The sequence below is a fragment of the Nylanderia fulva genome, unplaced genomic scaffold (genome assembly GCF_048542155.1).
Source record: "Nylanderia fulva isolate GAGA-0341 unplaced genomic scaffold, ASM4854215v1 Scaffold322, whole genome shotgun sequence".
Taxonomy (NCBI): domain Eukaryota; kingdom Metazoa; phylum Arthropoda; class Insecta; order Hymenoptera; family Formicidae; genus Nylanderia; species Nylanderia fulva.
This window is the reverse complement of record NW_028190393.1, coordinates 54,520-69,844: the sequence shown is the minus strand read 5'-3', so window position 1 is coordinate 69,844 and position 15,325 is coordinate 54,520. Positions and strand designations below refer to the sequence as shown.

The window sequence follows — 15,325 nt, the reverse complement described above, 5'->3', positions numbered from 1 at the left end:
TTTTTGCGCACTTCTCGTTTTACGCAATGTTAGTACTATGTTTCCGGCCTGCCTCGTTTGTCTATCACATTCTTTTCCCACTATTTCTATTTTATTACTTAACGCCACCGATGCCATGTTATTTAGTATTTTAAAAATAAATACACCTACATTATAATATAATCGTTTCCTTACGGACATAAACTGCAGCGCCTGCAGCATGTCCTCAACTTTGGTATATCTATTACATTGCAATATGACTCTCATGGCACGGTTTTGAGCTACCTGCAGTTTATTCAACTGCGCTTCTCCCATCCCGACTGATAGAGTGGCACAATACTCAAAATGAGGCGCTATTATGGATTTATATACAATACATCTAGTGTAGGCTGACACGAAGTTACCTATTCTGTTTAAAAAACTAGTCTTTTTCCCTATTTTCTTAAGCATATAATCGCAATGATCTTGAAATCGTAGTCTGCCATCAATAATTATACCTAAATATTTTATAGTTTCCACACGTTCTATTTTAGTTCCATCCAAACATTTCAAAATAGTATTGCCTCTCAATTCTTTTCGAATACTTCTAACTACCATATATTTCGTTTTATCCGCATTCATTTTTAATTTATTTATATTCATCCAGCGTCAATTATATTATAAACCATATTCATTTTTATCTCTATATCTGCGCTACTTTCTCCACTTACATATATAAGCGTATCGTCTGCAAACATTTTTATATTGCATCCTTCCGGACATACTTCGATTATATCATTTATATATATTATAAATAGTAGAGGTCCTAGTACCGAACCTTGTGGCACTCCGTATTCCGTTCTAAGACGTTCTGACCGCTGATTGTTAAATTTGACTTGTTGCGTTCTGTTGTTTAGATATGTTCTAAACCATTCTAGCACTATTCCTCTCATTCCATATTGCTCTAATTTTTTTAACAATCTTGTCCTATCCACCGTTTCAAATGCCCGTTTTAAGTCTAGGAATATTACTCCTACTATTTCCCCTTCACTAATTGTTAACTTCCAATCATCAATGACGCTTTGTATCGCTGTTTCGCACGAATGGTATTTTCTAAATCCTGATTGATGCTCTGATATAATATCATTATTATGTAAATATTCATCTATTTGTTCCTTTACGACTAATTCTAAGACTTTCTCATAAATTGGTAATATATTAATTGGTCTAAATTCACTTGCTTTCTTTGGTTTCTCTACCTTAGGAATTGGTACAATAGTAGATGTTTTCCATCCCTCCGGACACACTCCTTTTATTAATGAATCATTTATTATCTTCAATAGTTCATTTTTTATTACGTGAAAGCTCATTTTTAATATATCACTAGATATTCCCTCATCTGTTCCTTTTTTCTTTGGCAAAGCCATAACAATTTGTTCAAGTTTCCTTAAATTTATCAACTTAAAATATTCCATTTTATCACTACTATTTACAACATAAATGGTTTTTGTATTTTTACTGTCTCTTTTTTCTATAGATTCTATTATATCGTTAATGCTCTGTATATAAAATATATTAAAATTATTCACTAACGTACATTCTTCTACATTCTTTAATATTTCAAAGTCTATGTTATTAATTTCTTTCGAACCCCTAGTCTCTCCTCTTATGACTTCCTTTAGAGTTTTCCACATTAATACAGGATCATTTTTATTATCATCTATCATGTTCTCATAATATTCTTTCTTTTTTTTCTAATTATTTTGACTGCCGTATTTCTCTCAGTTTTAAACTGTAACCAATCTTGTTCTTCACCCGTATATACCGCTCTTGCATACGCCTCATCCCTTGCATTTGTAGCTAATCTTATATCATCCGTATACCATTTTTTTCCTTGTCATATCTTTGGAATTTTAAATTTTTTCTTTGGTGCTACCCTATCTAACGCCGCTACCATATTCTGCACAAATTTCTCTGCTCTTTTATTTACCCCTAAATTAATTCTACTTTCTAATCCTTCCTCTATTGCATATAGAAAATCATCTATTTGAAATTTGCTGTAATCTCTACCAATGAATTCTCTATATTTTTCTTCAATATTACTTCTATTAAGTTCAACGCTTATCCATAAATGATCTGTTATCCTCGGCTTATCATATACGATACAGTTTACCTTAGTATTTGCAAAAACTAAATCTATCAAAGATTGACTATTTTCTGTAATCCTAGTTGGTTTATCTACGTATTGTTTCATGCCCAAACACAACATCTCATTTACTAGCTTTTTAGCATAAAACACTTCCGTCATTAAGTTTATATTAAAATCACCCAACATGATGCATTGCCCTTTCGCTACTAAACGGTCCACTACATCCTCTATAAATCTTAAGAAATCACCATCCGACGCGCTCGGTGAATGGTACACTACTATAATTACTCCTTTATATATATTATCTCGCATTTCGATCGCTACACACCAACAGTTAGATACTATTTTTTCTTTAACTATTACCTCATATTTGATATCATTTCTTATGTAAGTCATTACGCCTCCTGTGTTTCTATTTTCCTCATCGCATCTAACTAAACTATATCCCGGCGTATTCACTTCACTGTCTTCTATTTCCGCAATGAGCCTAGTCTCCGACAACGCCACGACTGCAAGATTCATCCTCTTCATATAGTCTTGAATTTCATCTTTGTGCGCCATCACACTCTGCGAGTTCGTGTATACAATTGATTCCATCCATGATTGCTACTTAGTGGACTCCCAGCCCGCTCTTTTTTTCTCCTCCTCTAGTGCTCTGGTGAAAGTCGGACATTTTCTGCTTAACGCATCATGTTCGTCATTTATCTTTAAGTTGTACGTTTTACTTTTGTACATACAATTTACACACCTCATCTTCGTTACCTTACAGTCACTTGCTTTATGATTTCCAGCACATTTATGACATGTTTCTTCTCGCTTACAATTTTTAGCAATATGATAGTAACCCCAACATTTAAAGCATCTCTTAACACTGTAATGTTCAAACACAGGACATTTCCTCCATCCGATATTTATTTTTTCTTTTTTCAGCATCAGCTCATGGGCAATTTCATCTACCTCCATTATTAAGGAACCGTCTTCTTTTCTTCCACTTCCAGCACGAGAATTTTCGTTACCTTTGGCCATTCTCTTTACTATTTTTATGTGGAGTTCTTCGTCAATTTTATTTTGTTTTTTGATTGTGTCAATTAAGGCTTCATCATCCAGCTGCATTTCTTCTTCTCCAACAATTACAGCCTTTATTTTTGGTTTTACTCCTTTCGGTTCTGTGACCTTGAAATCGTCACCTAGCTTCTCACGTACTGTATCCCTCAGCTTTTCCATTTCTCCCTCGCTCTCACATCCAAGAATAATCGATCCTTTATTTCCTTTCTTCAACTTTGATATTCCCACTTCCAGCTTCTTTATATCTATCTTCTCTTTCACCAATTTTTTGGTAGTTTCACTTTCCTGTTCCCTCTTCGGTTGCACAATTATAATGTTTTCTTTCTTCTTATTTTTTACCGCTTCACTGTAGTTCGTCTGCAATCCTTCCTTTGAGCCACCTGCTACTTCTTGCATCATCTTCTTCAAATTTTCTATTTCTTGTTTAATACTTCCTAGTTCTTCATGAAGTGCTTCTTTAATCATACTTTTAATTTCATTTTTACAGGTCGTTTCATTTTTTATTTCTTTTACAGCTTTAATGATCCAGTCTACTTTTACATCAATGCCTAACCCTTGAATACCACCGCTTGTGGACGGTCCTGTAGATCCTGTAGATGATGTTCTATCTTTTCCTCCCGTCGCCGGTGTTTTCTTCATGATTGTTTCTTTCTCACTATCGATCAAAAACTCCACAAATGGTCCTTTACACAGCACGTATTCTTGATTTCTATCTAGAATTTTATGCTTACTTACACATCCTGGATGGTAAAAAAGCTTTGAACAAGTATTACATTTAACAACTTTACTCTTTATTGCCTTTTTACATGCCGAGCATCTATACTCTGCATATTTATCGTCCATCTCGATAATTACCGGCCGAGAGCGCTATCTAAGCGTTCGCAGACCTGTGATCCACTTACACACGTCAGCACTAATGACCACGTATAATGCAAAAAATGTCTACCTGTCTTGCGAAAACTTCTCTGTTCCACAATATATTTACTGCTCACATTCACATATCGCGACATCCCGGCTAGATAACCCTCATAGTTATCCTCGGTCTATAGCGGCGTAACTTGAGCAACTTATTTACCTTCTTCTCTCTCTATTTACTAACAAAAACTTAGAATTTTGACGGAGCGATGTGACACACGTCTACTCAGAGAGAGAGAGAGAGAGAGGGGGAAAAGGGGAGAGAGGGAGAGAGAGGAAGGGAGAGGGAACGAGAGATTGATTGATTGATGAGCTTTTATTTAGCTTTCTCAGCTATTTTCTTATACAGTTTTAACATTTACATATGTAAGATATGCGCTTTTAATCTTCTTTTAAATAATTCGAGCCTATCGCAAGTTTTAATTTCTACTGGCAGGACGTTATACAATATACTTCCTTCATAAAACAAACTTTTCTGTGCACTCCTTGTTTTTCGAAATTGAATTTCGATATTACCCGCTTGTCTTGTTTCCCTATCGCATTTGTTCCCTACTATTTGTAACTTATCTCTTAACTGAATTGGTAACAGGTTATTCAATATCTTGAAAATAAATATACATATATTATATTGTAATCTTTGTCTTACTGACATAAATTGCAACGCCTCTAGCATGTCTTCCACTTTGGTGTATCTATCACATTGAAGTATTATCCTCATAGCTCTGTTTTGTACCTTCTGCAGTTGGGTTATCTGCGTCTCCCCCATGCCTATTAATATCGTCGCGCAATACTCAAAATGAGGAGCTATGATTGTCTTATATATAATGCATCTAGTATACACTGATATGTAATTACCTACTCTATTTAAGAAACTCGTTTTTTTACCTATTTTTTTTAACATATAATCACAGTGATCTTGAAATCGAAGTCTGTCATCGATAATTATACCTAGATATTTCATAGTCTCTACACGCTCTATTTCAATTCCGTCCAGACATTTCAAAATAGTATTACCTCTCAATTCTTTTCGAATACTTCTAACTATCATATACTTCGTTTTACTTGCATTCATTTTTAACTTATTTATATTCATCCAACGTTCGATTATATTAAAAGCCGTGTTCAATTTTATCTCTATATCCGTGCTACTTTCTCCACTTACATATATAAGCGTGTCGTCTGCAAACATTTTTATATTGCACCCTTCTGGACAGCCTTCGATTATATCATTTATATATATTATAAATAGTAAAGGTCCTAGTACCGAGCCTTGTGGCACTCCGTATTCTGTTGTCAATAATTTAGACCATGTATGATTGAAACGCACTTGCTGTTTCCTATTATTTAAATATGATTTGAACCATTCTAAGGCCATTCCTCTAATTCCATAATAATACATTTTTCCTAATAATCTTTCTCTGTCTATTGTTTCAAACGCTCTCTTAAGATCCATGAAAATTACACCTACCATTTTTCCTTCGCTTACTATTAATTTCCATTCGTCAATGACAGTTTGAATCGCTGTTTCACACGAGTAATATTTTCTAGACCCCGACTGATGTTCTGTTATAATATCGTTAGTTTCCAAATACATTTCAAGTTGTTCTTTTACTACTAATTCTAACACTTTTTCAAATATTGGTAACATATTTATAGGCCTATAATCGCTCGCTTTTTTCGCTTTATCTATCTTTGGAATCGGTATTATCGTAGAGGTTTTCCAACCTTCCGGACAGAGACCTTCTCTTAAAGAATTGTTTATTATATTCGCAAATTCCTCTTTTATTACAGAAAAAGTTGTCCTCAATATATCGCTAGTTATTCCCTCTTCCGTACCTTTCTTTTTCGGCAATCCCATAACAATTTTTTCTAACTGCTCTAGTTTAATAGTCACGAAATTTTCCATAAATCCTTTATTTTCGATAATATAAATAATTTTCTTATTTATATTCATCCAATGATCGATTATATCACCGGATCTAACGACCTTTATAGAGTTTATTATACTATTAATACTTTGTATATAATATAAATTAAATTTATCAGCTATATTGCACTCTTCGATATCGCCTAAAATTTCAAAATCTATATTTCCTACCTCTTTTATGCCTACTGGCTCGCCTCTAATTATTTCTTTCAAGGTTTTCCACATAGACGTAGGATTTTCTTTATTAAGATCTATCATATTTTCATAATATTCTTTTTTCTTCTCCCTAATTAATTTTACTACTGTATTTCTTTCAATTTTATACTGCGACCAATTTTGTTCGGTATCGTCATACAATGCTCTTCTATATGCCTTATCCCTTCTATCCGCAGCCTCTTTTATTTCGTCTGAAAACCATTTCTTCCCTTCCCAAACTTTCGGAATTCTAAATTTTTTCCTCGGCGCCATTACATCTAACGCACCCACTATACTATCGACAAGTTTTTTCGCCCTCTCACTGACACCCATACATTCACACTGACATTCCTGGCTTTCTTGTAATTTATTTTTCACTAATATAGCAAATTTATTTTCATCAAACTTTTTATAATTCCTAGCACTAAATTCTCTATATTTACTTTCAGTTTTACTAACACTCAGCTCAACTTTCAGCCACGCGTGATCCGTAATTTTAGGTTCATAAATTACCTGTACTATTTTATTGTTATTAGCAAAGATCAAATCTATAATTGTCTGACTGTCTTTCGTAATTCTCGTCGGTTCGTTAACATATTGTTTCATACCTAAGCTTAGCATTGTCGTTTGCAGTTTATTCGCATAAAACGAATCTCTCATAAGATCTATATTAAAATCTCCTATTACCATGCATTCTCCCTTTATTATAAACTCTTCTACTATATCCTCGAAAAATCTCAAGAAATCTCCGTGCGATGCGCTCGGTGAGTGATATATTACCATTATCACTCCTTTATATAATTTATCTTTTACTTCTACCGCAACACACCAACAATTCGATTCTAATTTTTTTTTTCCCTCTAATACTATTTCATATTTAATATCGCTTCTAACGTATAAAATAACTCCTCCCGTATTCCTATTCTCAGCATTACATCTAACTATACTATAACCCGGAACGTTCACTTCACTGTCTTCGATATCCTCAGTCACTCTGGTCTCCGATAATGCTAAGAACGCAGGATTTATTTTCTTCATGATCTGATGTTGTATCTCATCTCTGTGCGCAATTAAACTTTGCGCATTTGTATATAGTATTATCTCCGCTTCTTCCTGTGGTTGCTATTTAGCGTCCTCCCAGCCTGCTCTCCTCTTCTCCTCCCGTAGCGCCCTCTTAAAGGTCGGACATTCCGGACTAAGGGCGTCATGGTCATCGCTTATATTCAGATTGTATGTTCGATTTTTGAACATACAATTCACACATTTCTTCTTTGTCGCTGTACAATCACGCGAGTTATGACTTCCTGCACATTTATAGCATGCTTCCTCTCGCGTACAATTTTTTGCAATATGATAATATCCCCAGCATTTGAAACATCTTTTAACATTGATGTGATTAAATACCGGACACTTCTTCCATCCTACACTTAGCTTTCCTTTCTTCAGTATCAGCTCATGTGTCTCTTCATCTGCTTCTATTATTATTGACCCTTCTTCATTTCCTTTTCTTTCAGATTGATTATTTCTCCTTTCTTTGATCATTCTCTTCACAATTCGCATATTTGCTGTATCTCTCTTCTACACCTATATTAATAATTTTTATCTTTGGTTTTGATTGAGGCGACTCTATCACTTTATAATTTTCTCCCAGCTTAGTTTGAACTGTCTCCTTCAATTTTTTCACCTCCTCGCCGGTTTCACAACCCACGATTACTGTTCCTTTGCTACCTTTCCTTAATTTCGTTATTCCCATAGCCATACTCTTAATATCCACCTTTTCTTTTATCAATTTTTTAGTGGCTTCACTCTCTTGTTGCATTTTTGGCTTAACAATTATAACGTTTTCTTTCTTCTTCCCTTTAACCGCTTCACTGTAGCTTATCTGCGATTCTTCCTTTGATACACATGTTACTCCCTGTATCATTTTCTTCAAGTTTTCCAGTTCTTGCTTAACATTTACTAATTCTTCTTGAACTACTTCTTTAATCATTAGTTTAATTTCATTTTTACAGGCTGTTTCATTTTTTATTTCCTTTACAGTTTTTATGATCCAGTCTACTTTTACATCAATGCCTGATCCTTTACTTGTGAACGATCCTGCAGATCCCACGGATCCTGTAGACGATGTCCTATCTCTTCCTGCCGTCTTCATGTTTGTTTCTTTACTATCAATCAAAAACTCCTCAAATGGGCCTTTACACGGCACTAATTCTTGTCTACTGTCCAGAATTTTATGCTTAATTACACATCCTGGATGGTAAAAAAGCTTATTTATACAAGTTTTGCATTTGACGACTTTATTCTTTATTGCCTTCCTACATGCCGAGCATCGATACTCTGCATATTCATCGTCCATGCCGATAATTACCGGCCGAAACCGCTAATATCAGCCTAATCGATCACTCACCTGTGATCCACTTTCACACGTCAGCACTATTGTGTCCACGTATAATGTCTACTTGTCTTACGAGACTTCAATGCCCCGAAGAATAAATTCACTGCTCACAGTCACAGATCGCCATATCCCGGCTAGATAACTTTCATAGCTATCCCCTTTTTATGGCAGCGTAACTTGAATAACTTATTATACTTCTTTTCCACTGTTTACCGGTGAAAACTCAGTATTTTGACGGAGCGATGTGACACACGTCTTCTCCACTTCAGAGAGAGAGAGAGAGGGAGAGAGAAAGGGAGAGAGAGTGAGAAAGAGGGAGAGAGCGGGAAAGAGAGGGTGAGAGAGAAAGAGAGGAAGAGAGAGAGAGGGGGGAAAGGGAGAGAGAGGGAAAGAGAGGGAGAGAGAGAAAGGGGGGAGGGAGGAAGGGAGGGAGAGGGAGAGAAAGAGAGAGAGAGAGAGAGAGAGAGAGAGAGAGAGAGAGAGAGAGAGAGAGAGAGAGAGTTTATTAGCTTCTGTAGCTACACTTTCAATACAATAGATAACAGTAGTACAATTTAGCAATACTAAATACATTTATATACACACATCAATCATTTATCTCACTTCTTCCCGCTTTTCATTTCTGAGAAACTTTATAATTGGTCTCCTGTAACTGTATAGTTCGGCTACATGTATATACACACATCGATTTTTATCACACTTCTTCCCGCTTTTCATTTCTGAGAAACTTTATAATTAGTCTCCTGAAACTGCATAGTTCGGTTACACTTTTTATATACTGCGGTAGTCTGTTGTACATCAGAAATCCCTCATACAGTAACATTTTTTGTTCATCACTCGTTTTACATCTTCTTATGTATAAATTATTACTTTGCCGAGTCACCATCCCCTCTCTTTGCACTACTTGTACATATTTTACAAGATAACTTGGACACATCTCATTTATCATTTTAAAAACCAACATATATATATTATAAATAATTCTTTGCTTAATCGACATGAACTGCAACGCTTCTAGCATAGCACCAATTTTAGTTCGTTTATTGCACCTTAGTATGATTCGCATACCTCGATTCTGGAGTTTTTGCAAGAAACTCAGATCGTGATCATAAATACCGATCATCAATGACGAACAATATTCGAAATGCGGCGCTACAATCGTTCTACATATCGTACATCTTGTATATGGAGTCAGATCCCCACTAATTCTTCGTAAAACTCCTAATTTTGAGCCGACCTTTTTCCCCATATAGTTCACATGCGCCGAAAATCTTAAGTTTTTGTCAATAATGACACCTAAATATTTTATTTCATCAACTACTTTAATTACTTTATTTGCCAATATAATTTTGAGGTTACTCTCCTCCACTTTCTTTCTTATTCCTTTTATTATCATATCCTTCCTTTTATTTACATTCAATTGTAGCCTATTAACTTCTAACCATAATTCAATATCTTGCATTTGACCGGTCATAATTTCATTTATATCAGAGCTTGAATATCCCGTTGTGTAAATCAACGCGTCATCCGCGAATAACCGTATTTCACAATTCTCTCTCTTATATTTGATTATATCGTTAATATATAACAGAAATAATGTTGGTCCCAATACAATCCCGTTGTATAAATCAACGCGTTATCCGCGAATAACCGTATTTCACAATTCTCTCTCTTATATTTGATTATATCGTTAATATATAACAGAAATAATGTTGGTCCCAATACTGAACCCTGCGGTACACCTAATTTTACATCAATCGGATCGGATAATACACCATTAAATTTCACTTTTTGAGTTCTATTACGCAGATAGCAACTAAAATATCTAAATAATCTAAACTATTTCAGAACTGACCCGTTAATACCATATCGTTCTAATTTTTTTAATAGTATGTTTCTATCCACTACCTCGAAGGCTCTTCTCAAGTCAAGAAAGATAACTCCTATGACTTTCCCTTCCCCTATTGTTCTTTTCCATTCCAAGACTACCCATTGCAATAACTGACGAAACATTTCCCAGTCATCCGTACTCTTAGTTATGCGAGCCATCCTATGTGCCTCATCTCTTAGTCTAATAAGACAATAGATATCCTCCGTAAACCAGCTGTTCCTCTGCTTACATTGTTTTATTTTAATACTTTTTATTGGCGCAGTTAAATCAAGACAATAGACAATCTTATCTATAGCCAAGTTAGCTAAATCACTAACATTACAGTCATTACTATTATTTAACATTTTAAATTTATACTCAATTAATCGCGCAAATTCCTCTTTATCCATTTGTTTATAATTTCTGAACGTTAGTAACCTAGTCGCATCTTGTTTCCTAGTGCATTTGTAATACAATATTAATGCCGAATGATCTGTTATTTTAGGTTCATGCTTTATCTCTACCTCTACATCTAAGTTTGTAAAGATTAAATCAATAATAGATTCCGAATCAACTGTGATTCTTGTCGGCTCATCGACTAATTGCCTCAACCCCGCTGCATTTGTTATTTTAATTAATCTGTTCTGACAATAATTGTTTACTTTCATATCAATGTTGAAATCACCCATTATTATAACATTTTCGTTAAGTAAATCGTCATTACAAGAATCTTCGAGGAAATCCAAGAATCCAGAGTCACTGCTGTTCGGTGAACGATATATTAACATAAGTAAAAATTTACAGTCCATTTCACAAATTTGAATTTTGACTGTCCACCAATTTCTCTCGTTTATATTGTTACGTCCGCGACCACCCTCCGGATTATCTCGAAGAAATGTCGCGCGCACTCAAACTCTCACACGCCGGAAATGAATACACTCGCGTAATAAAGCAATAAACTTTAATATTAGAAGCCAATAAACCGTAGCGATACAATATAATATTACGTGCATTAATCCTAATGCAAATATATCCGCCGATCAGCTGTCAGAGGATACGTCCTCACCGCACGACAGCTAGACCAGAACAAAACGCATCGATAGACATAAACAGCTTCTTAGCGACGATAGAAGATCCTGATAGAAGACCCTGATAGAAGACCCTGATAGAAGATCCTAATAGAAAATCTTGACGATCGTATAATACAGGGATGTATCGTCAAACGGGCGGGACACGGACATAACACTTGCCCCCTCCTCTTCAAAATTGTCGTCCCGACAATTAATTCAATAGGACAGATCCAGAACAATTCCTTACAGGAACCTCGCCGAATTACAGTCCCCGATGTGACTCCATGTTCTCCCCGAACTGCTGTTCCAGGTACAACAAACTGCACACCATCTTGGGTCCAATCGACTTCATTGATTCCAGGAATTTTCCTCAAAGTCCCAAAAATTCTTCAGGCAAGAGAGGGGTAACATTCCGTGGGCCCAACGCCCTTTTAAAGGACTCCTCAAGCCTCTGCCTCGGCATTTGCCCAAAGCCCCCGGGAAAAACCACGGATCAAAATAACCACGGGGTGAGGCAGTCTTCGTCCCTTTTTTGTGAGGTAGTCTTCATCTCTTTTATCTCTCTCATCTTCATCAGGTCCTTTTTCTTTTTGTTGCCAAATAAGATTTTCCTGAAAAACAAATCTTACGGCAGAAAAATTGAAGAATACACAATTTTATTAAAAGTACAAGTAACCTATCGTGGGTTCCGATTCTAATGCAAGTTTCGACTATAAAAAGGAGCTAATCTATCCGAATGCACAATTTTACATTTGTGCTTATTTGACCTTATGATTCCAAAAACCACATCGCTAAGCTTTTTGATTATTTTATAAGGCCCCTCCCAATTACTTTGTAATTTAGGAGATTTGCCTTTTACTCTATGAGGATTATAAAACCATACTTCTTGACCAATATTAAAATTAATCTTCCTAGCTCTACGATCATGTCGTATTTTAGAACGAAGAGATTGAAGATTCAAACGCTGACTAGCACTTCTGTGAATATTGTCCAACTTTTCCCTCAATCTGTGTACATATTCTTCGGAAGAATTATCTTTTTTATCTACTGGAGGACTCCCTCGTAATAAATCCAAAGGTAGTCTTAAGTCTCGTGCGAAATACAATTCAGCAGGGGAAGCACCCGTAGCTTCATGTTTCGAAGAACGATATGCCAACAAGTACATATGAATCCAGTCATCCCAATCCTTCTGATCTTCTGAAACAAATTTAGCCAAGTAATTAAGAATCGTTTGGTGATGACGTTCTACCTGCCCATCTGACTGAGGATGTAGAGCAGTAGTCCTCGTCTTCCTAATCCCTAAAAGATGTGTTACCTCTTGAAAAATTTTAGATTCAAAATTTTTACCTTGATCGGTATGCACTTCCAACGGAACTCCATGTCGAGAAACAAATTGTTTCACGAAAACATCAGCTACCGTTTTTACTTTAATATTTTTTAAAGCAAATGCCTCTACCCACTTGGTAAAACAATCAATAATCACTAACAAATATCGATTTCCAGCTGTGGTAGTCGGAAGAGGGCCAAGTATATCCATTTGTACCCTCTCAAATGGAAATCCAGCATCAAACACTTGAAGAGGTGACTTCCCTTTTCCTGATGGACCTCTCCTTGCTACACAAACCTTACAGGAACGGCACCAATCCTCCACATCATTCTTACATGTAGCCCAATAAAAACGCTTTCGGATCTTCTCTAACGTCTTATTTACACCAAAATGGCCACCAGACGCAGAATCATGAGCCTCCTCCAAAACTTGATTGATGAAGTTCTTAGGAACAATAATCTGGAAAATTTCTGATTTAAGGTTAGGGGATTCCCATCTTTTATATAAAATTCCATCTCTAATAACCAAAGCATCCTAGTAGGACCAATAAACTTTCGCAGAAATATCTCTATTAATTTCTTGTAAATCAGGACGTCTATTAATTTCTTTCCCTTGAAGGAACATTGAAATAATAGGATCTTCTAATTGTTTATTCCGCCATTTCTCTGAACTATTTTCTCCAAGAATAATTCTAGCAACAGAATTTTCTTTCAATTCTACTTTGGCACAATAAACACAACCGAGTTCTGAACAAGGGCGTCTTGACAAACCATCAGCATTCTGATGCAGTCGTCCTTTTCGATGAATTATTTCGAACTCGTACTGTTGCAATCTCTCTAGCCATCGAGCTAATTGTCCTTCTAAATCTTTGAATGACAAAAGCCATCTCAAAGAAATATGATCCGTTCGAATTTGGAATTTCCTTCCATATAGATAATGATGAAAAGACTTCATTGATGCCACAATTGCTAATAATTCCCTTCGTGTAATGCAATAATTCCTTTCTGCTTTATTCAAGACTCGACTGAAATAAGCGATGACTTTTTCTGAACCATTCTGAACTTGCGATAATACCGCTCCTATCCCATGATTCGAAGCATCCGTATCCAAAATGAATTGTCCGTGTTCCTTCGGAAAAGATAAAATTGGCGAAGAAACTAATCTCTCTTTCAATTCATTGAATGCCTTTTCACAAGATGAATTCCATTCAAATTTTACTTGATTTTCTGTAAGAACAAATAACGGTTTGGCTATCAAAGAGAAGCCTTTAATAAATTTCCTATAATAAGAACAAAATCCTAGAAAACTTCGAATTTGTTTCCTATTCTGAGGAACAGGCCAATTTCTGACGGCAGAAATCTTCTCAGGATCCGTCGTAATTCCATGTTCAGAGATAACATGACCAAGATATTTTACTTCTCTTCCAAAAAGCGAACACTTCTTAGGGTTCAATTTCAAATTTGCTGAGCGAAAGCGAAGAAAGACTTTCCTCAAATTTTCCATCATCCCCTCGAATGTTTCACTGAAAACAATCACATCGTCAAGATAAACTAAACAGATCTTCGATAAAACATCTTGAAGAACTTTCTCCATCAACCGTTCAAAAGTAGCGGGGGCATTGCAAAGTCCAAATGGCATGACAGTAAATTGCCATAATCCATTTCCCACAGAGAAAGCCGTCTTCTCCTTGTCTTTGGAGTTCAGCTTTACTTGCCAATACCCGCTCTTCAGATCCAGAGTAGAGAACCAAGAATTTCCTGAAAGTTGATCCAAAATATCTTCAATTCGAGGCAATGGATATGAATCTTTCACCGTGACAGAATTCAGCTTCCTATAGTCGACGCAAAATCTTAATGATCCATCTTTTTTCTTTACCATTACGACAGGAGAGACCCACGGACTTTTAGATTCTTCAATAACTCCCTGAGACTTCATTTCTTTAATGATTTTATTGACTTCCTCTCTTAAATGAATCGGAACTCTACGTGGAGCTTTTTTAATCGGCCTAGAATCCGTAACCTTAATATCGTGTTTTAAAATTCCACAGTTCCCTGCAATCAAATCCTGAGAAAATACATCCTGAAATTCTAATAAGAAATTGGCAAAAATATCTTTTTGAGAGGAATTCAAATTTTTAGAATTTTCCCCGAAAAATGTCTCAAGAAAATCAGGGACTTTCCCTTTAATAATTCGAAAACAAGAAAATTCATTTCTATTATTCTCTTCAATATTTCCAAATTGGGATTCAAAAACTTTTTCTAGATTTATTTTTTCAAGAAAATCTATCCCAAGAATGCAATCATCAGAAATGTTAGCAACAATTATAGGAATCTCTACTTCATGTTTTCCTAATTCAATCAAAACGTTAACTTTATATTTAACTTCAATTAATTCCCCTGTAGGATATTTAAGATAACAATTGTTTATTTCCAAATATTCTTTCGATTCTTTCAA

General features: G+C 35.5%; 2 protein-coding genes across 2 annotated transcripts; both read right to left on the bottom strand.

Moving 5' to 3' along the window:
• Nucleotides 1–2,571: 2,571 nt before the first annotated feature.
• LOC146722375 (uncharacterized) lies at nt 2,572–4,015 on the bottom strand. The gene has a single exon (XM_085484901.1). It carries the CDS (start codon nt 4,013–4,015, stop codon nt 2,714–2,716), a length of 1,302 nt encoding a protein of 433 aa, XP_085341027.1. The 3' UTR covers nt 2,572–2,713.
• Nucleotides 4,016–6,763: 2,748 nt separating this feature from the next.
• On the bottom strand, nt 6,764–8,871 carry LOC146722374 (uncharacterized). The gene is given in 2 exon segments (XM_085484900.1): nt 6,764–7,782; nt 7,784–8,871. Coding segments are annotated over 2 exon segments (1,233 nt in total). The 5' UTR covers nt 8,566–8,871; the 3' UTR covers nt 6,764–7,331.
• Nucleotides 8,872–15,325: the final 6,454 nt, after the last annotated feature.